General features: G+C 44.5%; 1 protein-coding gene across 2 annotated transcripts in view; it reads right to left on the bottom strand.

Moving 5' to 3' along the window:
• The window catches only part of SLC1A2 (solute carrier family 1 member 2), a 102,127-nt gene that overhangs the window by 15,071 nt on the left and 62,343 nt on the right, over positions 1–24,713 (bottom strand). For both annotated transcript variants that reach the window (XM_080817750.1, XM_080817749.1), the window contains exons 5-9: positions 23,502–23,670; positions 19,054–19,180; positions 10,743–10,976; positions 5,639–5,833; positions 1,796–1,930 (exon numbers count right to left, since the gene is read on the bottom strand). In XM_080817750.1, coding sequence (XP_080673876.1) covers positions 1,796–1,930; positions 5,639–5,833; positions 10,743–10,976; positions 19,054–19,180; positions 23,502–23,670 — 860 coding nt within the window. The remainder of the gene's footprint in view (positions 1–1,795; positions 1,931–5,638; positions 5,834–10,742; positions 10,977–19,053; positions 19,181–23,501; positions 23,671–24,713) is intronic.

Here is a 24,713-nt window from a genome sequence, read left to right as displayed (position 1 = left end):
CTTTGGAAGGACGAAAGCAGGGGGAAGGAACCGTTGTTTTAGAGACAGGAAATTCAAGAGCATTAAAGATGGCTTCTTAAAATCTATGCCAATAGATGTCAGAAAAATTGCCCCTGCCATGTAGAACAGTTTAAAAAAAACTGTGTGGCCACTTTGGCCTTGGATCTCTGTGTCCCTGACATTGAACCCAACAGCATCCCCCACCCCTGTCACTTAGCTCCAGGACTAGACAGGAAGCATCAGTGTATACCTCACAGAACATCAGAGACTGAGTAGGCCCTTAGCAAGGATTGATTCCCATCTCCCTGTTGGCTAGACTTGCCCTGTGAATGGGCAGAAAGTGTCTTATGGTATGAAAATGCCCTTCACTGGTAAATATACTGGGAAAGGTAGCTGAGCTATGTGGATACAATCAAGTTTGAACTTCTCTGCATGGCCATGCCGGGTTTCCATTTTGCCCCACCTTTCACTGGCCCCTGCCTCCCACTCTGTGCTCCAGTATTACTAAACAACTCATAGGTCCTCACACTGTTTGCTGCCTCAGTGCCTTTGCACAGGAGGGCCTTGGCCTTGACTGAAATACCCTGCTTCCTCCCCTGTCTATATCTACCTACCAGTTATGATTCAGCTCAGCTCTCACTGCCTTCAGAAGCTTGAATATGGCCATGATGAAGAACGTAGCAGCCTCCCAAACCAAGCCAAACTGGACTCAAATCTCTCCTCACTCTCAAGTCACTTTGCCTCCCTATACCTCAGTTTCCTCATCTATACACCAAGAGTAATAATACCAAACCTTCAGGGTTATTAGAAAGTGAAAGACGTAAAATGCCTGGTGCCGTGGCTGGCATCTGGTGCCCAGGCAAATTCAGTTGCCATGTTCATTATTGCCTGATTCCTCCATTCTGTCCTTCCATCGAAGACTGGGGTGGGTGCCTCTTTCTAGCACGATCCTTTTATTGGGTGCTATATTTTTTTTAAAGATTTATTTCTTTATTTTAGAGCAAGGGTGAGAGCGAGAGTAAGAGAGAAAGAGAGACCACATCAGCAATAGCTGGAGGGGCAGAGGGCGAGAGAGAGAATCTCAGACAGACTCCCCTCTGAGTGCAGAGCCTGACGTGGGCCTCGATCCCAGGACCCTGAGATCATGATGAGAGCCAAAATCAGGAGTCAACGCTCAACTGACTGTGCCACCCAGGCGCCCCTATGTGAGCTATTCTCGTCTACTTTATTGAGGTATAATTTACATAAGGTAATAGGTCTTCAGCTAAGCGTGTGGTTTGATGAGTTTTGACGTACTTAGACATCTGTGTGTACCTGTGCCTATGAAACATTTCTACCACCTGAAACGATGTCCTTGTGCCCCTTCCCAATTAGTCTCTTCACCCCGTCCAGGCTCAGGCAGCCACTGATGTCTTTTTATTGCCAAGATTATATTGCCTATCCCGCAGCTTCGTAAAAATGGGATCATGCCGCACACACTCCTCTGTGCTTGGTTCATTCAGCCTAATGTCCCGGGATCCCCCGTGCATCCGTGGCGGGTTCCTTATTGCTGGACTTTTCACTTTGTATTGTAATTTATCTGATGCCTCCACTAGACTGTGAGGTCCTCAGCATGCTTTTTTCACCTTCGGTTCCCAATGAGGCACTCAGTAAATGTTAGAGGGAAAGAGGGAGGGAAGGGAGGGAAGAAGTTGTCATGGGGATTTGCAAAGACCTTGGCTGCAACCTTGCATTTGGTCCAGCGCCAGGAGGCCGGACTCACATCCCCAGCCCAGCCCCCTTGGCAGGCACTTACAGAAGCCAGTCCACAGCCACCAGCAGGCTGATGTCCTCCGTCGGCAGGCCCACAGCCGTCAGGATAAGGAGCATGGTGACGAGGCCCGCGCTGGGGATACTGGCCGCACCGACGCTGGCCAGCGTGGCCGTGAGGCTGAGCGAAGAGAGAAGACCGGGTCAGGGGAAGAGAAAGAGGACTTGGCAAGACCATCCCTGGCTTCAATTTTCCCGGCAGTCATAAAATTTCTTTTGTTTCTCAAAGAACAGAGAAATCTAGGGTGCCAGCACCCGGGAATTAGGGTCTCCTTGGATTCTACTCAGCTGTGGTGGGAGTTTATAAATTCAGGGATTGTAGCCTTATGCTCAGCAGGAGAGCCAATTAGCCTAACATATCACAGGGCTCAACTAAGGTAAGTGTGGCTCTCAAGCAGGCAGGGAAATAATAAAGAAGAAAAACAAATCACCCTAATCCTCCCATGGGAATACCACTGCATTCATTTCTACTTACGCCTTTATGTCTCTGGGAGCCCCAGAGACATCTGGACTCCGTGGCAAGAGTCTGAGGAGGCCACTGCCAATGTTAACATGAGAACTCAGAATAGCAAATATCCAGACCCAATTGAGTGGACATCGGGGGAACAAATCAACAGATTCCAAATGACATTCAGCTTCAGACGCCTGGACATTTCACCGTGGACTGGAAAATACATTATTCACAAAGAAGGCGCCAAGGAGAGATAATGCAATAGCAGGAGGTTTTCCTTCTGAAGCCTCTCATCATTTGCAAAGCCAAGAGCACATCCAGCACCATTTTGAAGGTGTCTCTGGAAGAGGGTTCAATCTAGGGTTCAAGTGCCCTATCTAGACACCAGAGGGTCTCTGTGGTCCAGCAAAGGGCAGTCACTTTTTCCTCTTTTCTGATGCCATTTCTGAAAGTTGTCATTTCTAAATGGAAAGATGCTTCTGAAAATATAGATTCCCAACTTGCTTTTGTGGGCACAGTGAAGAAAAGGGGGGTGCTTTATTTGTAGTTAGACAAAGCTAGAGTTTCTAGAGTAGATCCTCCAGCTCCAAACTAAGAGTCAGGCTTCCAAACTGGTTTAACTGAGCTCAGACCATTGCTGTGACCAAGCACAGAATCCTGGGTCTTACCATGGGGAGGTAACTAAATTTACCTAATCTTATGTATGAGGACAGGAAGACCCTAGGAGGTTCTGTGGTTTGCACTGGTCTTTCCATACTGTCATCCTCCAGGTATAGGCCTGTCACCTTCTGGACACCTCCCCTTGGTGGGATCGACAGAACCCATCTGTACTCTTCTCCTGCCCCCGTCAATGTGGCGCTGCTATCAAGGCTTAAAGAACTCCATTTTTTTTTTTTTTTTTTTTTTGGATCCTTCTGGGTCATGGGAGGTTAGAGTATAGAGTGGGTATTGATGAAAATTATGGAAGGGAACAATCTGAATTCGAATCCCAGCTCTGTCACTTATTAACCACAGGACTTTGAGCAACTTACTTTACCTCCTTGTGCCATGATTTCCTTATCTTTAAGAAAGCGTCATCAGGAGCTAATAAATAGAAAGCACATAGAAGAGGCCTGACACATTGCAAGCCCCCAGTAAATGTGAACCGTTCCTATTATCGGGAAGTCTGGGCAGGGTGAGGCCGCTTTGCAATAAAAGCGTCCCTAAAGCCCGGAGAGTTAGAAGGTGGGAATTCTCTGCCATTTCCCTGGCACGGATAGAACACCAGGAAAGGGGGACTTCCCAAGTTCCAACGGTCAAGGCCTCAGCCGTTTTATTTACAACATCAGTTGCTTCTGTTATGAGTCATTCTTACACATCCCTCTGCAATGTGGCCCCGTGGTCTGGGCCCCTCTGGGCTGTGAGACAAGAGCCTATAAAGGATATTCTTCCTGGAAGCTGGTCCCCCTACTCTCCCTTCAGCCTGCAACAGCTTCCTGGGGACAGTGATCTCTCCTCCATCTCTCTATCCCTTTCCGCCTTTCCCGTCCTTCCGCTCCCTGGCTCACTTCTCCAGGGCTGGTTCTTGGATGCGGTACAGAGCATGACACACACACTGTCACAGCAGAGCCTCACAGTAACCCTGCAAGATACATATGGTTGCCTCTGCTCTCCAGGGGGGAAACCAGGAACTGGATGGATGGAGAAACATCGAACTGCTTGGCCGCCGTCTGCTGGGCTCAAGACACTCATCTGCTTGATTCGGATGCCGTGTGGGCCCCCGATGCCCCCATCCCCGATCCCTCCAACACTGAAAACTCTGCATTAATCAATCCCAATCATTGGTCACTGGTCCATCCTCCCGTCTCTTAAGTTTTCATCTAATGGTGTGAACTTGGTGGTAAGTGTGGCTACCATCAGGGCCAAGAGTTCACAGACCAGAAATCATCTCGCTTGGCTTCAAAAGGAGGGGTTTTTCCTTTTGTTAGTCTCTGAGTTTTAAAGCAAGAGAGGTTGGCAGTCTTATGTGCATTCTGTGACCATGTGACTCAGAAGGCGTGATACCCGGATCTGAAGCCTGATTTCCCTGAGTGACATCATGGCACTCACTACACTACCGTCACATTCTTCTTTCGTATTCTAGAAGTACTGAATGTTATTGAGCATCACTAATAGCAATAATACTAGTAGCTAACGTTTATTGACAGGTGACTATATCCCAGGGATAATACACTTAACCCCCTAGGATGTCTCCAAGATACCCAATGAGGAAACTGAGCCCCCCTATAGTGCTGCTACGGACTGGGTTGTGTCCCCCACTATCAAATTCATTTGTCCAAGCCCTAATCTCCAAGGTGATGGTGTTTGGAGGCAGGGCCTTTGAGGGGGGTGGCGGGGGGTGGTAAGGAGGTCATGAGGGTGGTGCGCTCATGAGGGGATTAGCTCTTATCAGAGGAGACCTACAAAAGCTTGCTCACTCTTTCTCCACCTGCCAAGGAAAGGCCAGAGCAAACAGCAAGAAGGGCAACACTAGCCTGGAAGAGGACAGTCACCAGGAACTGAGTTTGCCAGCACTTTCATCGCGGACCTCCCAGTCTCCAGAACCGTGAGAAATCAATGTCTGTTGTCTAAGCACCTGCGGGTCTGTGGTATTCTGTTACAGCATCTTGAGCTAAGACAAGTCTGTGCCTCACGGCGTGGCTGTAAGCATTCGAGAAATTAGCATATGCAAGTAAGTGTGATCTGTAAGTTTATGGAGAAGCAATGCATTGTTAATGTTCTCTTGGGAAAGCGTTCTTCCCAAATTTCTTCAAGGATGAATACATAGGGTAAAAATAGATTTAGTAAAACGTACGTATCTAAATTTGCTATTTCGTTGTAATAAAACGGTTTCTGTTGTATTGAGAAATCTCTTCCTTCCAGTGTTTCGTTATTTCTGCCATCGCCCTCTGAAATGCTGAAGGGAACAGATTTTAAAGAAAGGAAACGTGGAGTCAGAGTCAGCTGATGTCGGCCCCTGTTACAGCCCTCCTGGCTCATTAACGGGGTAGCCTTCACCAACTACCCTGCCCCTGGAAGCCTGTGCTTCCCAATCTATTAAATGGGTGTAGAAATCACTGCCTTGCAACATCACAGGATTGTTAAAAATCACGTAATACCAAACTTCCAAACCAATTTCACATGTGCAACACAAACAGAAGGCCTAAGTATGAGCCTGCTTCTTTCCTGTCACAATATTTTCCCTTCGAGACTGCCAATAACTCCCCTTCTGTGTTATTTCCTTCATCATTCTTCCACCAGGAGACCTGAAACTCAAGCGGCCCCATCAAATGAAGTTAGTGTGGAAGGGGGGAGGACAAAAAGTCATTTCAGTGCCTCCTCCACCCAATCTCCACTCACCTCACAGTCACAATCTGGCCTCCGTCCAGGATAACACCATTCATCTGGGCAATAAAGATGGCGGCCACGGCTTCATAAAGGGCTGTACCATCCATGTTGATGGTTGCTCCAACCGGGAGGACAAATCTGGTCACACGCTTATCGATTCCCAGATTTTCTTCCAGGCAACGGAAGGTAACAGGTAAAGTTCCAGCACTAAGGAACCGAGAGAGAGAGAGACAAGAGTTTATATCCACTTTAGAGAAGCAGGACAAAACTCAAACTGAAATGCCACCACAAAGTGTTTGTTCTTTGTTCCAATCAAGCAACGTGACATAATAAAAACAGTGCCCAGAGCCAAATTAGAGACCAGCTGTTTGGCGTTTCAAATTCAGTCTTATTAAGATGCTCATAAGCAGCAAGCTCTTTTTGTTGGTTTTTGAGATCTACTTAGAGCTTTAAATTCTTGTTCCTTTGATCAGTGTGTCCCTCTTGTATTAAATATTAAAGACCATCTGATTACCCACATTCGCTGAGCTGCAAAAAAAACAATGTGTCAGAAAACAATGAGCTGTCAATAGTGAAGCGGAAAGAGGGATTTTTGAATGACCCATAATTTCATGCTGGAAACACTTTCCAACAAGATGACTACATGGGCTGCCTCCAGCCTCTGGGAATTGCCCTGAGCTAATTTTGAGAATGCTGGACAAACATGTTAAACACCATTTAGCCTGAACCTGAGCTTCTAGAAATTCGCTAGGGACCCTCACAGACAGTCCAACTCCCTAATACATGGTCACTGGCCAACTGTACGGTCTTTGCAACAATATAGAGCAAAAAGCATGTGCTCTGTAGCTAATCAAAGACTCAGTATGGACGGAGTGACTCCCCTGCTCTCATCCCAGGCCTGGGATGGGAATTCATCATCACATGACCCAGCCTCAAGGGCCAGAACTCCTGACATGTTCGTGTGTCTTTTAAATTAGGAGACCTGTAAGGATAAGAGTCGTTGACGGACAAAATATTATTTCCATGTGGACAGAAGCGTGTGGGAGGGTAGGTGGATTTGCTTCAAAATTTAAGTAATATGGAAAGAAACGTAGAACACCCGAATTGCCATATGAGTGCTTTGTGGCCCGTTCTCTTTGGGGTTTGTTTGTCCTGTTTTATGTTTTGCTTTTGGGGCCTTTTTTCTGTTCAAACCTTAGCAAACTGAATTGGGTGCAGACATACTTTTTTCTATCATGCATTGACAGCCTTTGTCCCGGTTCCCTCCTTCTACTAGTCAGAATTAGGGCTCCCACCAAGCTTAACATAAACCCCTGCCAGAGGTCTTCGTTTCTCTGAGAGTGGGAGAAGCTTTCTATGACTTCAGAGGAGATATAGAAAATGCAGATTCCAGGGCCTACTCAGAAACAGAAACCGGAAACTCTAAACTTAGGGTCACCTAAGTCGGCATCTTCTTAAACCACTGACCCACAGGCTCCCAATAATAACCTTAGGGAAGCCTAAGGTTATAAGTTATAAGTCATCTTATGGGAACATTCTTTGTGATTTCAGGCCAGGGGTCTCATGCCTCCTTCTTGGTCTTAGGTAGAGGAAATGAATGTTTGGAGCCCTCTTGTACCTTCTACCCAGTTGGCTGCCCCAGCTGTTTAATGAGACTCCCCCACCCCACCCTTTCTTCGGACCCTTTTGAAGGGTTGGCAGGACACCATGACTAGTCTGAAACGGCAGCTGTGGTAGGTGGCTGGGATTCTAAATGGTAGAGTCTGAGCACATTTCTGGGAGGACTGGAATATGTCAATTTTTATTATTGTATCCACTTTCCCAAAATGTCATCAAGAGATCTTCAGATAATTAAATAGATCAGAGAAAATAATTGATAAATCATGAAAATGTTTTCAAAATTCATATATACCCAACCAATCCAAATGGGAACTTGAGAATTTTAACTCTTTCCTGCTCATCTGACATTCTGACATGGGTTTTTTGGCTCCTGCCTCAACGACCATATGATAGTTTTCAAATATTGCTAATAATAACTAGCAGATACTTGATAGTCTTCTTCTCTTTTCCCAGAGTAGTTTCAACAGCATGGACTGATGTCAGCAGGATGCAGAGAGGAGTGTCCCAGGCTGCCCCCTTCCATCAGTCCTCCCTGACACCAGCCTGTTGAGAAAAGGGAGTCAGCTCCTTCCACTTCTCCTTCCGTCAGGGTCCAAGGAAGTAGAAAGAATAGTTAGCTGGCCATCCTGGGGCTTTGTGTTTTTTCCCTCCAGTCATAATGGCAGAGTTAGTTCTAAGTATGTGACTCATGCCACAGATTTTTCTTTAAGTGTGTTTTCTTTTAACAAATGAAATTCCACATCCCGGCAAAAGCCACAGTTTAATCAAAGATTAATTCGCTTGAAATACAGGGTAAGGAGGAGAAATGGGTCTAGCATTCATGGCCTTGGCCAGATAACTCAAGCATCTGTCTGATTTAAATATGAACTTGGGCCATCCATATGCCTTTAGGATTTACTTTATCTAATTAAAAGTACTGGGAAAACTGTCTAGACATTCAAAGGAAAGATAATAATATTTTTTGAAAGATTTAAAGATCAAAACCACAAAGGCATTGGAAGAAAATATAAGGTAATATTTTATCATTTTTGGTGGTGATTTTCCTGAGGAAAAAATTGAAATTCCAAATACTAAATGAAAATACTGACAACTTCAATGATACGCAAATTAAAAACTTCTAGGGGCAAAAGCATGACAAATTTTCAAGACAAGCATCAGACAGAGAGGAACATCATTTGCAACATGGGACACATGAGTTAATATTTTTATACATGAAGAGAGTTAAAGCCAATCAGGAATGGACGAATTCCCCAACAGGAAACGACCATCACAAACAATTCACAGGGTCAGAAAGAGGAGGGGAGGATGCTCAATAAGAAGGCGAAGAGATGTTTCCCCTCACTAGTAATCAAAAAAATGCAAAATCAATGAGATCACTTTTCACCAGTAAGATTGGAAAATTAATAAAGTGATAATATCTAGTGCTGGTGAATGGATGGGAAAAGGTGGTCTCGCACACCCCGTTAGTGGGGACCTACACGAACAGACTTTTTTCAGCAGCAAGCTGGTGGTACGTTTTCAAACAGACAGTGTGCTCACCACTGGACTCAGAAATTCCACTTCTATAAATTACCCTGAGGGGATCATCAGACAAGCTTACAGAGATGTGTTTATAAGGATGTTTGTCACAGCCCTGCTTAGTAAACACACTTTACATGTACATCACACAGTGGAGGTGGGGTTGTGTTGTGGCACCCACAGGGTATTATTATGTCATTTAAAAAGAGTGGGAAGAGGGGCGCCTGGGTGACTCAGTGGGTTAAAGCCTCTGCTTTCGGCTCAGGTCATGATCCCAGGGTCCTGGGATCGAGCCCCACATTGGGCTCTCTGCTCAGCGGGGAGCCCACTTCCTCCTCTCTCTCTCTGCCTGCTTCTCTGCCTACTTGTGATCTCCCTCTGTCAAATAAATAAATAAAATCTTTAAAAAAAAAAAAAGAGTGGGAAGATCACATTGACAGAACTTTTATGATAGGTTGACCGGTGACAGCAATTTACAACACCTATACATGGTACGAACTGGAAAAATATAGAACTATTAACTAAAAGGGTTACTATTAATTATTCCTGGGCAATAGAAGAACTGGTAATGTTCATTTTCTTCTTCAAAACTCTATTCACTGTCTGACTTTTTTCACAATTAGCAAACACCAAGCTCATAACCAGAAAACAAATATAAAACTAAACATATTGTTTGGGGGGGGGATTTTACTTTTTCTCCAAAGAGAGGGGGATCTTTATGGATAGAGATACTTATCCATATGAAATATATCAGACCAAGAGGGACAAAGGAAATTTTGGGGTGTTTCCCTTCATCTTGGGAAACTGAATGCAGAATCTAGATCTCCGGGATTATATATATTTTTAGCATCTTCTGAAATCCCACATTCTACTCCTACCAAAATCTCATTGATGTACAAGATGGAAGTATAAATTTGGTTTCTCAGGTGGTCACCACTATTGGCCTGTCGGGAAAAGGTGATTGCCTTCTCAGTAGCCTGGGGACAACTGTCATGCTGCGTCACAACAGAGTGGCCATCTCACCTGCAGAGCATGGTTACAGGCTCGACAACAAGGACCTACCACCTGTGACTCCAGAGACGATGCTGAGCTAGGGGTTGCAGAGTTGGCTTACCTCCCCCCAACCTGCCTCAGTCTTAGTTTCATGACCCTTACTTTTGTGCAGAAATACCAGTAACTAGTGCAGGCTGGAACAATAAAACTCTTCGAATCTTTGAAATTCTAAATTGCCAGGTGTTTCTTATATATCTGTTTTTGTTTGTTTGTTTGTTTTTGCTAAATTCAGTCTAAGAAGATATCTTAAAAATATATTTTTTTCCTCCGTGTATCTCTGGAGTCCTCACTGGCTTCAGATGCCTGGGAACTTAGTTAACGAAGAAGGAACAGACTCTCAGTCAATGTCAAGTTGATTCAATGCCAACCCGATTTTCTCAAAATCACTGGGGCAGAATGGTCCACTAGAAGTTCATACAGAAGTCACAGACCTGACTGACTTCTGGTTTGTTTTTTTAAAAAAAAATCTCACTGAACACATTTGCCATGAAAAAGCTCACTTTTTCTACTTTTGAAAAATGACTCCAAAGGAGTGATCTTTTGTGATAGCATTTTTCAAATCACAGGTGAGAGAATTTCTTAAATAGCTTAACATCCTGATACATCCTTTGGGAAAACATTTAAAATGAAACCAATGCTAGATATGCCAAATTAGACACGCAGATAAACAGCATGCATTCGTCTGGGAAATTTAATATTAAGTATTTCTGGGATGGTTGCTTATCAGCAAACATGTTCATCAGAAGGCTCCTGAGTTCCTAGGAGCCAAAAATACAAAACGGTTACCTTTTTCAGAAGTATTTTAATAATACGTGAAACCCATTCCCATTGAACTTTATGATGAAAGGGTTTTGCAAAAGGGAAGTGGCAGAGAGGGGAAAGGAATGAGCAGAGAGAAAGAAAGGTGATTTCTTGTGTTCTCTACCTGGAAGCGGTACCCAGGGCAGTGATCCAAGCTTGGAAAATGCCAGCAAAAAAGGAGAAAGGGTTTTTCCTGGTGACTACAAAGTAAATCAAGGGGAGAAAGATGCCCCCATGGATGATGAGGCCCACGATCACGGTGATCATGTACATCCCCAGTTGCCTAGCAACCACTTCCAAGTCCTTGATGGCAATGATCTTTCCACAGATTAGGCAGGCGATACCCAGGGGAGAGTACCTGGAAAACATAAAAGAAAACAAACCAAAAAAACCATTGAAGACATCCTTCTGGAATTCACGACTTCTATCTGGGCCTTACATGTACCACAACCTGAGGAAAACCCTTCCTATTTCTGGACCAAGAGTTTCGCTGGAGGAATTCCACGAGATTCGATAGCTGCTCTCCTTTACTTCAGACCAACTGCACCATCTGAAATCTCATCAGTGGGTCCGGTGATTTTCAGGAAGAGCAGACACAAGCTTTACCATCCCCCAGGTAAGCACCAAGCTGGAGAGGCACAGAATCTTCGAGCATCTTGTTTGGTCTCCCTGTTCTCCCCCAACTTCGTCCTTGAAAACTAGGAATCCATTTTGAGCTCCCCAGAAAGCTCATGAGAGTTTCACCCACCTCTAAGCTGGCGTTGGTAAATTTGCTTTGTTTTTACCTTATGATAGGAAGCTTATTAAAATATGAGAGAGACAGAGACAGAGAGGGAGCAAAAAAGAGAGACCTGCCAAGACAAGAAAACCCTCTGAGCCAGAAAGTCCATTTAGAGAGACGTGGTTTTATTACTTCTCAGTCTGAAAGTATTTCTTTCCATACTTGTCTTACCAGGGACGCTGGCTTCCCTGCCCCGCGTCTCAGGCAATACAGTCAGACCTCTGCACACGTCACCTCATTTCATTTTTACCACAACCCTGAAATCAAAGTATCATTATTCTTATTTGGCAAACGAGGAAATTGAGGTTCAGAAAAGTTAAGACCAGTCCAAGACCACAAAACCAGGAAGTAGGAGGAGAACAGTCTCAGTGCCTGTGACTCTCAGAGGGTTGTTTTCCCCTCCCCCAGCCAAACCACTTTCCTTTAATGAGCAATCGGAGCTCTTTGTACATAGGCCGACAGCTTACCATATACCGATTTATTCTACGGAAACTTCTCTCATGCTTCTATGTTATTATTGTTTGATTGGGAGCTTGGAAACAACTTACTGCTGTCCTCACTCGTGAGGGCACTAACCGTGCTCTCTTTCCTCTTGAGTGTATTTTTCCCATGTTGGGCAACAGCCTTTTTTTATTGCCCAATCTGGTAGTGGTTGAAGCAGAAACTGGTTTGGCCTGCAACACCTTCCGACTGGAAAGAAAATGTTTGAGGGGGAAGTTGATACTTTAGTAAGAATTATGAATGTATTTGAGAAAAAGACTGGGGGAAATGAAGTCCCAAGATAAGCCCCCCTCCCCCTGCCGCTGAGGTAATGGAGTCAGCAAAGGGAGACAGACAGCCCAGCCAGATTTGCTGGTTGTTTTTTGTTTATCTGTTTGTTTATGGTTTTGTTTTTTGCAATTGTGCCTTTCCTGGGTAAAAAAAAAAAGATGTGGGTAGAAGTTCCTGGGGTGGCTCAGTCGGTTAAGTGTCTGCCTTCGGCTCAGGTCCTGATTCCAGTGTCCTGGGATTGAACCCCCGCATCAGGCTCCCTGCTCAGTGGGGAGCCTGTTTTTCCCTCTCCTTCTGTCTGTTGTTTCCCCTGCTTGTGTTCTCTCTCTCTCTCTCTGTGTCAAATAAATAAATAAAATCTTAAAAAAAAAAAAAGAGGTGGGCAAAGGAAAATTATATATACAATTACATAAGACATGAAGCTTGCCCAGCCACATGACCTTGTAGTGATTTAGTCCCATTTTATAGATGTGCAAGTCCAAGCTTAGGCTAACTCCAACCTCAAGGGATTGCTGTGAGGATTGCATATTTGAGCATGCATATGTGTGCCCTGTCAAAGTCCCGCCCCCATCCCTGTGAGCACCAGTCTGACTGCTGACCAAGGAATCCTCTACATTCTGCAGTCACACATGTACACCATGTCCTCTCCCCCACCATTCTTAAGGAGCCAAGTCTGAGTTAATGTGGCTTTCTAAACCCACGCATAGACTACTGCCATCCAATGGCAGATGTTTTTATGAGCAAAATATTTTGTCAAGAGGAACCTTCTGAAAGAGCTGATTGGTAAATGATAAGAATTAGTGAAAACCTTAGAATAACTCTCTTCCCTGATGAGTATCCAGCCTGTAGTCTCCACATCTTTCCCCTGGGTGAAGGCTGGCAATGTTGGAGGGCTGTTTCTGCAGGCATGAAGGAGCTATGTCCTTAAACCCTTGAATTTCTCACCATTTTACACTCTCCTGATGCACCCATGGTCACAACATCTCTTAGATGAGTGGGGTTGTCTCAGAGGCCAGGCCTTTGTGCCAGGAAGTTGTAAGTAACTGAGCACAATGCACTTTCCCATAAAGCCAACAAGCATTTATCTTCATAAGCCACAAGATCAATTCTTTCCCAAGCACCAATCACCCTTTAAAGATGTCCAGAAAAACACAAACACGAGCTGTTCTGGGTGACATTTGATTTCCCTGCTCTTCTGGGACACGCAATTTGCAGAACAGAGAAAAAGGATTTTCAAGGCACTTTGCCAAGCAAGACCAGCTATCTAGTCCCCCTGGAGAACACATTTGAGCCAGAGCCAAACGGATCAGAGAGAGGAAACATGTTTCCTCTGGAGCACTGAGCTCACTAGGAGAAACATGAGTTTCCAAGGTCAATGAAGAATGTTACTCAAAGGCCAGAAGGTAGAGTGTCAGGGCAAATAAATATGGTGAGCAGGAACGAAACACCTTGGTCTCCGGAACAGGAATGAGCATTAACTCAAAGAAGGAAAGAGCCTTTGTCCTCAATGGTGTCTTCTAGGGTCATTACTTCCCTGCACCTGTGTTCAAAATGAGTGGCTTAATCTTCCACTCAGGAGCTGGAGTTTCTGAGCTCCTGGGTTTCTACATAATTATCTCATTGAAAATGACACCTCACGGACAAGAAAGGGCAAATGCCCGGGATTTGAGGTCACCACACAAAGCCCCTGAGATGAAGCAAGCAATCAAAGCCATAAACTGAAGTGCACGAAGTAAGTTTCTGAAGCCAAATGGTGCCCAAGAATAGCTGGACCCGCTTCTAAATTAGAAGGACACGACTGCAGAGCGGGAAGAGGAAATATCTACCACACTGTGTTGGGTTGCTTGCATCTGCAGCTCTGGGCACTGTGGTCAAAGCCACTGATTAATCTAAGACTGGCCCGTCAAGTCTTTTTCTTCCTGTTGCATCAACCATTCTTTCCTCCATCCACTTGGTACCTCTGCCCTTGTCATCTTCAGGTTCCCTCCCACCAAGATGCCCTTGCCAAGACTGCCCTCCACTCCACAAACACAAACTCATATACAGAATTTAACATGCCCAGACCTCAGTGTTTCTGTGCATTCATAGACACCAGCTTCACAATCAAGTTGGCCTGCCTGGTATCAACGTGGATTCCCCAGGCCCACCACATATCGGTTAAGTTAGAATTTCCTGGAGCTGACCTAGGGGGCATTTATATTTTAAACAAGTTCCAGGTAATTCCTGATGTGTTTGGAAACCAGTGTTTCAAGGGCTAAAATCTGCTCTACAAGAGATGAAATGCAGATATTACTTGGTTAGCCTCTGGAAACCACTTCCATTAGCTCCAACTGATTCAAGACCTTTAGTCTTAACCCATTAAGGTAAATAATTCAGGACTCTGAGTCACAGGACCGATGGTGGATCAGATACTTAGATGGAAATTAGTGGAGGGACTTCCGCAGGCTTGCCATAAAGCCACTCTGGTTCTGTCCCACACTGCTATTGGTTTCCAATAGCAACACTAGCCTCCCAGTTTGGGACAGAGCCCAGGAGAGCTAAGAAATGGGAGAGTCTGTCAACAGAGAGCTAAATATACATTCTAAGAGTTACCTAAGGGTGTTATCTGTATTCAGGCTCAAAAAGTAACACAACTCCCGATTTTTCCCAGTCCACTTAGATCTAGACAGGTGTCCTAAATATCCAAGGAGTGACTGTGCTCAGAGTTACTTTGTGTGGATTAGAAATTTTTATCAGAATAGGCTGAAAATCAGTATGGAGAGCCTCTAGGCTTGTAACCTCCTAGGGACTTCATTTCTCAAGTCAATAAACCCCAACTCATCATGGTAGCCTGCAAGGCCCTATGGGATCTGCCTCTTGCTCACCTCCCCAACTTCACAGCTTTCTACCTCCTCACCAACCAACCACATTACAGCTACTCCTGATCTTCATTCTGACCCTTGAAAACCCTTTACCTGCTGTTTCCTCCCCCTGGAAAATTCTCCTGTTGGTTCTTCACAGAGCAACCTCTTTTCATTCTTCAGGTCTTCATCAAAAGTCACTTCCCCAGACAGCCCTCCTGGGTCCTCTGGGATCGAGTCTAAGGCATATTTCCATCCCCCATCACTCTCAGTCCCACTGTCCTGGTTACTGACTTTGTAGCAGGGATTACTGTCTGAATTCTAATTTGTCTCCTTTTATTCCTTTAATTGTTCCCCTTTTCCAAAAAAAATGTAGGTTCCATGAGGGCCAGAATTTTTCTCTCTCATTCACATTCTATCACCGGCACCTAAAATTATTATTGGCATAGAATAGGGGCTCAAAATATATTTGTGGGATGAAAGCAGGGATGGATGGATGGATAGATGATCGGATGGATGGATGGATGGACAGTTGGATGCATGGCTGGCTGGCTGGATGGATGGATGGGTGGTGGTGGTGGTAGGTTAACAGAGAGGGAAAATTAAAAGAATGAAGAGATCTCACTTCTCATTTTGTGTCTCTATAGTGGCGAGAGTATGCAAAGTTTTACTTTCTGTTTAGATTTTCAGATTTGAAAAAAATGTTTTAAAGAAATTTGCAAAAAATGAGGATATGAAAATCATACTGAAATTAAGGGTTTTTCTCTCTTTTTTTGGTGAATCAGAGGACCTTTTAGGCTTCTTGAAGAATCCATGAACACAGAGAAACAGAGGATATGGATTGAATGATAACAGTAATGATAATCACAAAATAACTGCAATGATAATACTGGTTCATAGACAATGTTTAGGCAGGTCCCAGCACATGAGAAATGCTTTGTAACCGTTGGTCACAATTTCATTTAATTCTCACAACAACCCTAGGAGGTTGATTCTAGGATCAATCCATTCCGATGTGGGGTTTAGGATCTGTCTAACTCGCATAGAGTCACACAGTTAGTAGCCAGAGTGTCCTGGATTCACTCTGGTGTGAAGTCAGACAGAAGCTGAATAAGGTGCCATATAATTAATTAATTAGTTAATAAGGCACTGTGCAACACTGGGCAAGTTAAGCTCTGTGCTTAGTTTTCACATCTGGAAAATGGGGCTAATAAAACTACCTATTTCTGCTAGGTATTACTGAGACAATTAAGTCAGTTAATGCACGTAAAGCAAGTAGAATGGTATTCAGCATATAGCAGGAATTTGGCAAATCTTAGCTATGATTTAATGACAATTATAATAATAATAATTAGCTCCTCAGTAATAAATAGGTACAGCACAATAAAAGAGGTAATGTTGAGCACATAGCAAACATTTCATAACTCTAAGTTATAATTTAGTAATAATCCCTATTACAATAATAGCCACCTCTGCAATGTTTTATTTTGCTATTATACTATTCTGACTACCACACAGAGAAGAATCCCCAAGAACTGATCATTTAGCTTTGAGGGGGTCAGTTAAAGAGTAATTGAGTGTTTCACCCCAAACCTTCCCACACGCATCGTTATCCGGCACTGACAAGGCAGCTAAGGAATGAAAGAAATGTGTAGAAACGGCATGTTGTGTCGTAGAACGCCCTCCTGACTGTTTGGCTAGATGAGGTCACCGAACAGCTGTCAGAAATCATTCCATAGGCCTTGTCCCTGACTCACAATTGCTCGGCATCTCCTGGGATTTGATACTAAATCTTTAGGAGTTTTGGTTTCAGTGAACAGGAAACCTTGATCCACACCCTTCATCCCTGTGGAGAAGAGAGCACGCCCTTCATCCCATGACTGACCTCACCTCCTAGATTCCTTCTCTTCACGGGCTCAGTAGAAATGACACGGCCCACATCACTGGCATCATCATACAGAAATATGAGCTGAATTTTTAGAGCAAGGATGCTCATTCTAAAAAATTTTAGGAGACCAGGGCAGATCCTAATGTTTACTATCAAGAGGCATATCCTACTTTAGGCATTATCATCTATTAAAGTCTCAGAAACCACAGATGGATCTTAAAGTTTCTAAGCATATATTTTTTTTTAGAGCATCACATTGTGTGTGACTTTAGATTTTCATAGAAAAGAAATATTCAGAAATCTAGGATTGCCTGGGAAGTTGAAGAATCAGCACAACAGACACACACACAATTTTACCGGCGTCCTGTCTGTGTTTTAAAAGCACAAAAAGCAATAATCTGAAACAAGCCAAGTCTAGTAAATATGTTTCATGAAATCACGAGGCACGTCTTCTTGATCTGAGGCCCATCAGCTAGCCTACTCACTCCTGAGGGTTCAGTAAGAATTTCTACCAGCACATCACAATGTTTGGTTCTGTGGAGGTAAAAAAAAATAAGTCAAAAACAGATTTTTGTCCTTGTAAAGTGGGAGTAGGGGCCAAGGAGAGGAAGAAGAGAAAAAGAAGGTAGAATTTTAGTGGAAGTCACCACATAGAAATAAAAGAAGATCAGAGGAGGATTGGGGAAGGTGGGGGGGGGGGGAGCACACAGAGACAGGGAATCTATAATCCAGAATTTCTGTGACAGATAGGACACAGATGTCGCTTGATCTAATAATGGTTTTCTTTTTTTCCAGGCGTACCAGACCATCATAGAGATCTAGAACAAATGCATGTAAAAATCTTTCCATCTGAGAGATATGGGGCACTAGAAAGTTCCGAAGGTGGTACAGCTTCCTTAAAGGAATGGATGTTCCTGCTTTCCTGGACTGCCCTAGAGTTCAGAACCACTGACCATAAACCTACTTGAAATGGAGTAGAGATGGTATTGCTTAGATAATTCAAACAAAAAAGCCCCCCAACTATGCATCAAGGATTGTGAAATCAATAGGTACTCCAGCTCCTCTCCCCACCCCACCCCCAGATACATAGTCTTAAGCAAAGTATTCAACTTCAATATACCTCAGTTTCCTCTTCTGGAAAATGAGAGTCATGATGCCATCTTTGCAGGGTTATTGGAGTTACAATAGGTAAGTATTAAGCACTTATCATGGCTCTTCACAGATAAAAGGTAATCAAGAATTGATAGGTTTTATTGTTCTAATGATCGTGATATTGTACAATCAAGATGTAGTCACTCTGGACCACAGTCTTCTCTTCTACACAACTAGAGGGTGGAACCACATTTCCAAGAGTACTTATAATTTTAATGTGTCCTCTGTGATATCATTTTGCTTGTGTGGCCTGAAAACTGCCTCTTTTTCCTTCTGTCTGAATCAAGAGTCTCCGATACATTGCTTTTGGACGCCAGAATATTAGAGTGGCGGTCCTTCCACACACCCTGGGTCAGGCCATATCATCTCTGGTATCTTGGACTTATCTCAGTGTTTTCTGATACTTCTGGCTTCAGAATTACTAGTTGGTTTTTCCAGCTTGTCCCTCTTTTTAATTGTTGTTGTTGTTTTTGTGTTCCCACTGCAGGGATTGGCAAACTTTTTGTGTGAAGGGTCAAATAGTAAATACTTCAGTCTTTGCAGGCTACACAGTATTGGTCAGAACGACTCAACTCTGCCATTTAGCATAAAGCAATGCTAGACAACATGTGAATGAATGGGTGTGGCCGTGTGCCAATAAAACTTTATCTATGGGCCCTGGATGTGAATTTCATGTAATTTTCATGTGTGTGAAATATTATTCTTCTTCTGATTTTTTTTCCCCCAGCAACATAAAAACATAAAACCCAGTCCTGTAGGCCACTAAATGAGTAGCATAAAGGATCTGGCCTGAGGATGGGCCATAGTTTTCCAAACCATTTTCTAGGGGAAGCTCCCAGAAAGAGATTTTCATCCCTTTCTCAAAGTCTTTCTGGAGAGCACTTTGCTTGGTCCATGGCCACCCACTCGCTCCTGCTAGGAAGGCTCCATGATCTTCCAAGGATCCCAAGACCTTTGCACACCTCCACCCCCACCACACTGAAGGAAGAACAAGCCCACTTACCACATGATCATGATCACTAACTTCATGACAATCTCATTCAAAATGTTGAAGAATTCTACCATCAGCTTGGCCTGCTCGCCCATCTTCCCCATGGCAATGCCAAAAGCGATGAAAAACCCTATCAGACCTGTTGGGGGAATCACATTACACAGAAGGACAGATTAGAAATATGTGTTTCTTCTCCCTCCTTCACCATTCCCAACATAGGGAGCCACCTTCTCTGCTGCCTGTTGCCCTGTGAATTAGGCATTCTGTTTCACACTGAAAATACCTTTCTCCTGGATAATTATGGCATCCCCTAACATTTCCCACAACAGCAAGTTGAACTGTCAGTGGTGTTAGTTCCTTGGAGGAAATGAATTCCATTTCATTCCAAACTCAAAACGCTCTCTTCTCTCTCCTCCTCACTTATGAAATCATGGGTAAGCTGATTCCATAGTACATAGATTAATGAAGGAAGGCTTGTTGGGACTTGGGGATAATCGTGCAAACTTTGGAGCCTACATCAGAACTGCAGAGACCAATTAGCCAAGAAAATCCCTGCCAGGCTTATGTCTATGTTAGTTTGGTGTTATCCTAAACTCATGCATGGCTGGTATGTTTCACTGTAGGAAAATCCTGAGCATAAAAGTATTTTTCTACTGCTACATGCCTAACGTGAGAAGGAGGAAGAATGTTGAAAAGTCAAATGGAAAGCAATGAGAAATCAAAAACAGTTGGGAAACCCCAATTGACCCAGTTTGTTTGGATTTAACTTGTTATTAATTCTTCATCATTCTTTTCATGGTCAAAATTGGTAGAATGCTTCCTTTTTTACTGCATTTTTTTTTGCAATATCATAAAGGCAGAATATAGACTTTGTAACTTTCTAGCCCCTTAGCCTCCTTCTCCCTTCACTTGACATCACTTGACTTCCATCTCAATCCAGCCCCACCACAGCCTGTAAGAGCAATCCTAACCTGGGCTGGAAGGATGTGAGGAACTCTGTCCCCATCAAATTGCACTGGGTCCTGAACCAGCTCCAACACTCAACCTTGGGTCTTATCTCTGTATTGTCTTTGCCTCATTCCCTCCACCTGAGTACCTGTCCTTTGGTTCCCCCAAGCTGGGCCTGGCTTCTCTCTCCCCACAAGATTCTTCCCCCTCACCATTCCTTCCCATTCTTGTCCTCAGAGTCTCACCCCCAGCCTGAAGTCTCACCCAGGCCTACCCAGGGACTGGGGCACAACATGGCTTACAGACATCCCCATTACTGCTTATCTGAATTTCTGATTCCCAGTCAGGCTGTGTCCTCACCCCACTCCTGACCCATGATTGCCAGTCCTGGGGCTCCAATTCTGACTACTTGCATGAACTGTCAGTCAATGCTACTGTCCCTTTGGCCATAGGACCTTGCTACCCATCTGACATTTTCTCTGAAATGCAGTATGGCCCATCCCCTATACTTTCTCCTTCCTTCCTCTTCCCTACACCAGCCTTATCCCAGTTTGGCAGACCTAATTGCCAGTCCTCTCTATTCCATTCAGTTTCCTATTATGTCCAGTTCTGCCCAGAGTCTTGAATTATACTGGGAAAATTATAGCATTATAGTTTGATTCTCTTGGGGAGGAATTCTTTTTCTCTGAACCTCTGACTTTGCCTTTTTCCTAGCTCCCCCCAAACCACTCACTTCCCCACACCAAGCACATATCAACTCAGACTGTACAACTATCCTTCATTGGAGCCTCTCTCTTAACCAAAAAGAACCCAGCACGTGCACCCAGGATTGTTAATCCCCAGTAGTGAATACTTCTCCTTTTCAGATCTCAGCCAGAAAGACCAACAAGGGCCTTACAAGTGAGTTATTGGCCACAGAAACAGGCTTCATGAAATTTAGTGATCAGGGAAGAGTGTTCTAGCTCTCCCATCATGTATGGAACCAAATTTGGGCTATTCCCAAGCCCTTCTCTCAAGCACATGGAGAGGAGTTTGCTAGGTGTGTAGTGAGAAATAATCTGTGAACATTCTGGCTGAGAAGAGCTAGTATTACCCAGTTAATTCCATTTGGAGATTTTAAGAGAAAAAACTCAAGGTCTCAAAATCTCAAAGAGCTAACAGAAAAAAGTTCCCCTTGCGGGGTCAGCAGAAACTGGGCCACATCTATCACTAAGAGAGAGAAGTTGGAAGGAGCAAACTCTGCCAGGAATTGATTTAATGGTTGGGGTTAGAGCAGAGAGCTCAGAAGTGGTCTGGAGGTTACTAGGGAGAGAAATGAGTACCTCAAGAAGAGGGAGCCCAGAGCCAAGGTTTTGTCTTCACTTACTGCAATGCCTGATCATTGGGACTTTCCAAAACAAAAGCCACCTTCTCCACCCTTAGAAGACCAAGGGATTTGTACATGGGAAGTTTCTCAACAGTCTAACTTCCCTTGGCTTTCCAGAGCTCTGTCTGCAGCTGCCCACCCATGTCCAGCTTCCATGTCACTTCCCTCTGTCAACATCACCTCACTAAAGTCACTTACTGGAACTGGGATGTTTTGCTTGAACAAAGCCCCCTTAGACTGGATCATTGGGGCTGAGAGAGTAGTGAGTTGTGATGAAACTCCCCAGTGCAGCCCAGGGTCAACATGACTTCCCAGAATCCACTGAGAATCTGGAAACGACCATGAAAGTCTTCTGAATGATTCACCCCAAACTTTTGGCCTCATGACTCATGGCCTCAACCTCCTCCAGAATATGAAGTGGACTGTGGGTTCACTTTGCCCATGGGGCTTCAGGGACAGAGTATGGCTGGGAAGGTCCTGAAAGGATCACACATATCTGGGCAATGGGCGAGAAGGGGTGGATGCAGGGTGGATCTGAGGGTATTTGCAAGCTCCCCTCAGAGGAACTCACCCTCTCTCTCCTCTCTCTTTCCTCCTGTCACCTCACACTGACTGTCAACAATGTTTATTGATCTTCCATTGCCTCTCCTCCCATGCTCTCCTTTACTCAACCTGCTTCCCGCCAGGCCAAACTAAGATCCCTACTGAAGCTTCTGCTTTTCAGTGCCTAGACAATCCTCCTTCTTCTCTACCTCTTTCTCTCAACCATTCTGGGTAAAGTAGGTGTCAGGTGAGCAAGTTTAGAACAAACAAACAAACAGGATACCCAGTTAAAATGTGGGTTTCAGATAAAGAATGAATATATTTTATTTTAGTATAAGTGTGTCCCTTGCAATATTTGGGACATACCCTACACTAAAAAACTCATTTGTTGTTCACCTGGAATTCACACCTAACTGGGCATCCAGTCCTTTCTCTGACAACCCTACTAAGGAGACAAGGGCATTTGATCTCCTAGATGGTAAAGTGGAAGGACCATTGAGCTGATCCCCTTCTAGCCAGCGATCCCTCAAATCCTTTGAAATCTTGCTTGCATGGATCAATCTATTTCTTCTGCCCAGCTTCCCTGTTTCTCCCAGCTTAGGGCCAAATGTCCCTCTTTTTTGTGTAGGGGACATCAGTCTAACAGTGGGTGTGGGGTAGGTTGGAGGGTGGACCCAGGGGGTGGATGGGGAGTAAACTGAGCAAATGGGAGTCACCCACGTGATGGGAGTCTTCATTCTCTACGAGCTGTTTTCTTATTGAGCTCCTCAGCTCTCCATCCACCTTGGATAGCGACCGTAGCCTGCACCAGCAGAGCACGAGGCATAGGCTACTGTGCCTCACGGGTGCAATCTCATTTAATACTCATAATGATCTACCAGAGAAATGCAATCCCAACCCCACTTTACACATGAAGCTTGAGAAGCAGAGCAACTCAGCCACTGTCAGCTCACCCGTGAGTGGTCCATAAGGGATCCAAACCTGGTCTGCTTGCCAAGCCAAAGACCCAAAGCCATGGAAGGCTAGGAAGGCTCCAGACTAGGGGAAAATGGCTCATTGGAATCCCCCAAAATTAAACAAAGTCATTTCCTTTGGATAAGCTCCTTTGGGGCACCAACACCACCACTTTACACTCCTGATAGCATTGTATTTGTTTCAAGAATGTGAAAGCCAGGGTGGGCTGCCCCTGTGCCTAGCACGGCATTAACACCCAAGGACAGCTCAGAAAATAATATAATACGAAAGCTTAAAAAATGAAAAAATCGGATGTGTAACTTCATGAAATAGACAGTCAGAGAAAGTTATTTGTCAACACCACAGAGAGAGTCAGGGAATACGCCCAATGAATGTTAGTGCCCTCTTTTTCCATAACCGACTCCTAGCTGCCATGTTCCCTCATGGTCCTGCTTACCCTCTCTTTCTTCCTTAATGTCTCAACTATCAGTCTCCATGACCCTCAACTGGCTCTTTAGACAGAGCCTCCTGCTCCACCTACAGAATACCAGCGACAGGTTTTCTGAGAAGGGGGGCAGGGCTGCTGGGTGCTGAGAGGCAGGAAGGGTTGGCCATCGTCTCCCCCTGCGATGAACACCAGGTTGCCTACCTAAGACATTCATGCCGTCCTTGAACTCCAGGCCCTTCTTGATAACCACCTTCGCTTCCTCAGGTGCCTCTGTCACAGTCTCGTTCAACAAGGAGATGACAGCACTGGTGGCATTGCCCTCCTCGTCTGACGGAGGTGGCACCAAGACTTTCTTGGTCACCGTTTGAATCTAATGGAGTGGGGGGAAAATAGAACCGTGAGAGATTTGGTCACCCAAAGTCTAGCCACTTACATGTTTATAAAGTTCCCAGTATGTGAAAAAATAATTAAGAACTGTCAAAACAAGGTTACAAAGATTGGGGAATATTCTATATGTCTGTGTTTAACTAAGTGACATTTTATGACACAAATGTAGTGGGAAACAATTGTGCTCATCACATGATAATTACAGGATTTTTAACTTTCATTTGTAATGGGACACAACTTCAAGGTGGGGGACAGATGTCTACTTCTTACATTCCCATGATGGTTGCCCTGCATCTTGGAGACAACATCCGACATCCAACATGGTTGCTTTTCATTATGGCGAAACCAATTGGATGACCCTTCTTGCCCCTTGGGAGGGGCCTTGGATCTGGTCAAGAGTAGGAGAGTAAGGGTTTTGGCAGGGATCAGGTGAGACCTCAAGGTCCACCTGCTTTGCTCCTTCCTGCATGGTTCCTGTCTGGCAGAGTCTTCACAGACCCACTCATTTGGGCTCCTTCCAGAATCATGCTCCCCGCTGGGCATCTCCATCTGGTCACCAGATGTACTAGCAGTCAGCAGCTACAATGACAGGGATGTTGGCTTATATTTCAGATCAAAATGTAAGGAGAGAAGACACCCACTCCTTTTAGAAAGTGATGCCAAGCCTTGCTCAATGTTTCCCAAGCATCTCCATGGAAATGGCCTCCCAAGAACCTCTCATGCTATTCCTCGACATCTGTGACATCCATTCTATTTTTAAAGGTGCCAGGCACCCTGCATGCAGAGCACTGTGAAAACTCACATCGGAGCCCAGAGAAACAATACCTCCAAGGGTATTAAAATAGAACTCATGCAGAATCCTAGAATGTCAGTGCTGGTACGTAGTAGGCAACAGATGGCTGAACCCTGAATAGATACGGAAGGGGAGGCATGGGGAACTCAAATGACTTGTCAATCAATAGAGTTCTTGGCAGAGCTGGGACTTGAACTCAGAGGGCCTGAGCACCACTGAATTCTTCTACTCCC

This window comes from Martes martes (genome assembly GCF_963455335.1).
Source record: "Martes martes genome assembly, chromosome: 10".
In the NCBI taxonomy this organism is placed as follows: Eukaryota; Metazoa; Chordata; class Mammalia; order Carnivora; family Mustelidae; genus Martes; species Martes martes.
The sequence above is the reverse complement of the archived record's forward strand: the minus strand, read 5'-3'. Positions and strand labels throughout refer to the sequence as shown.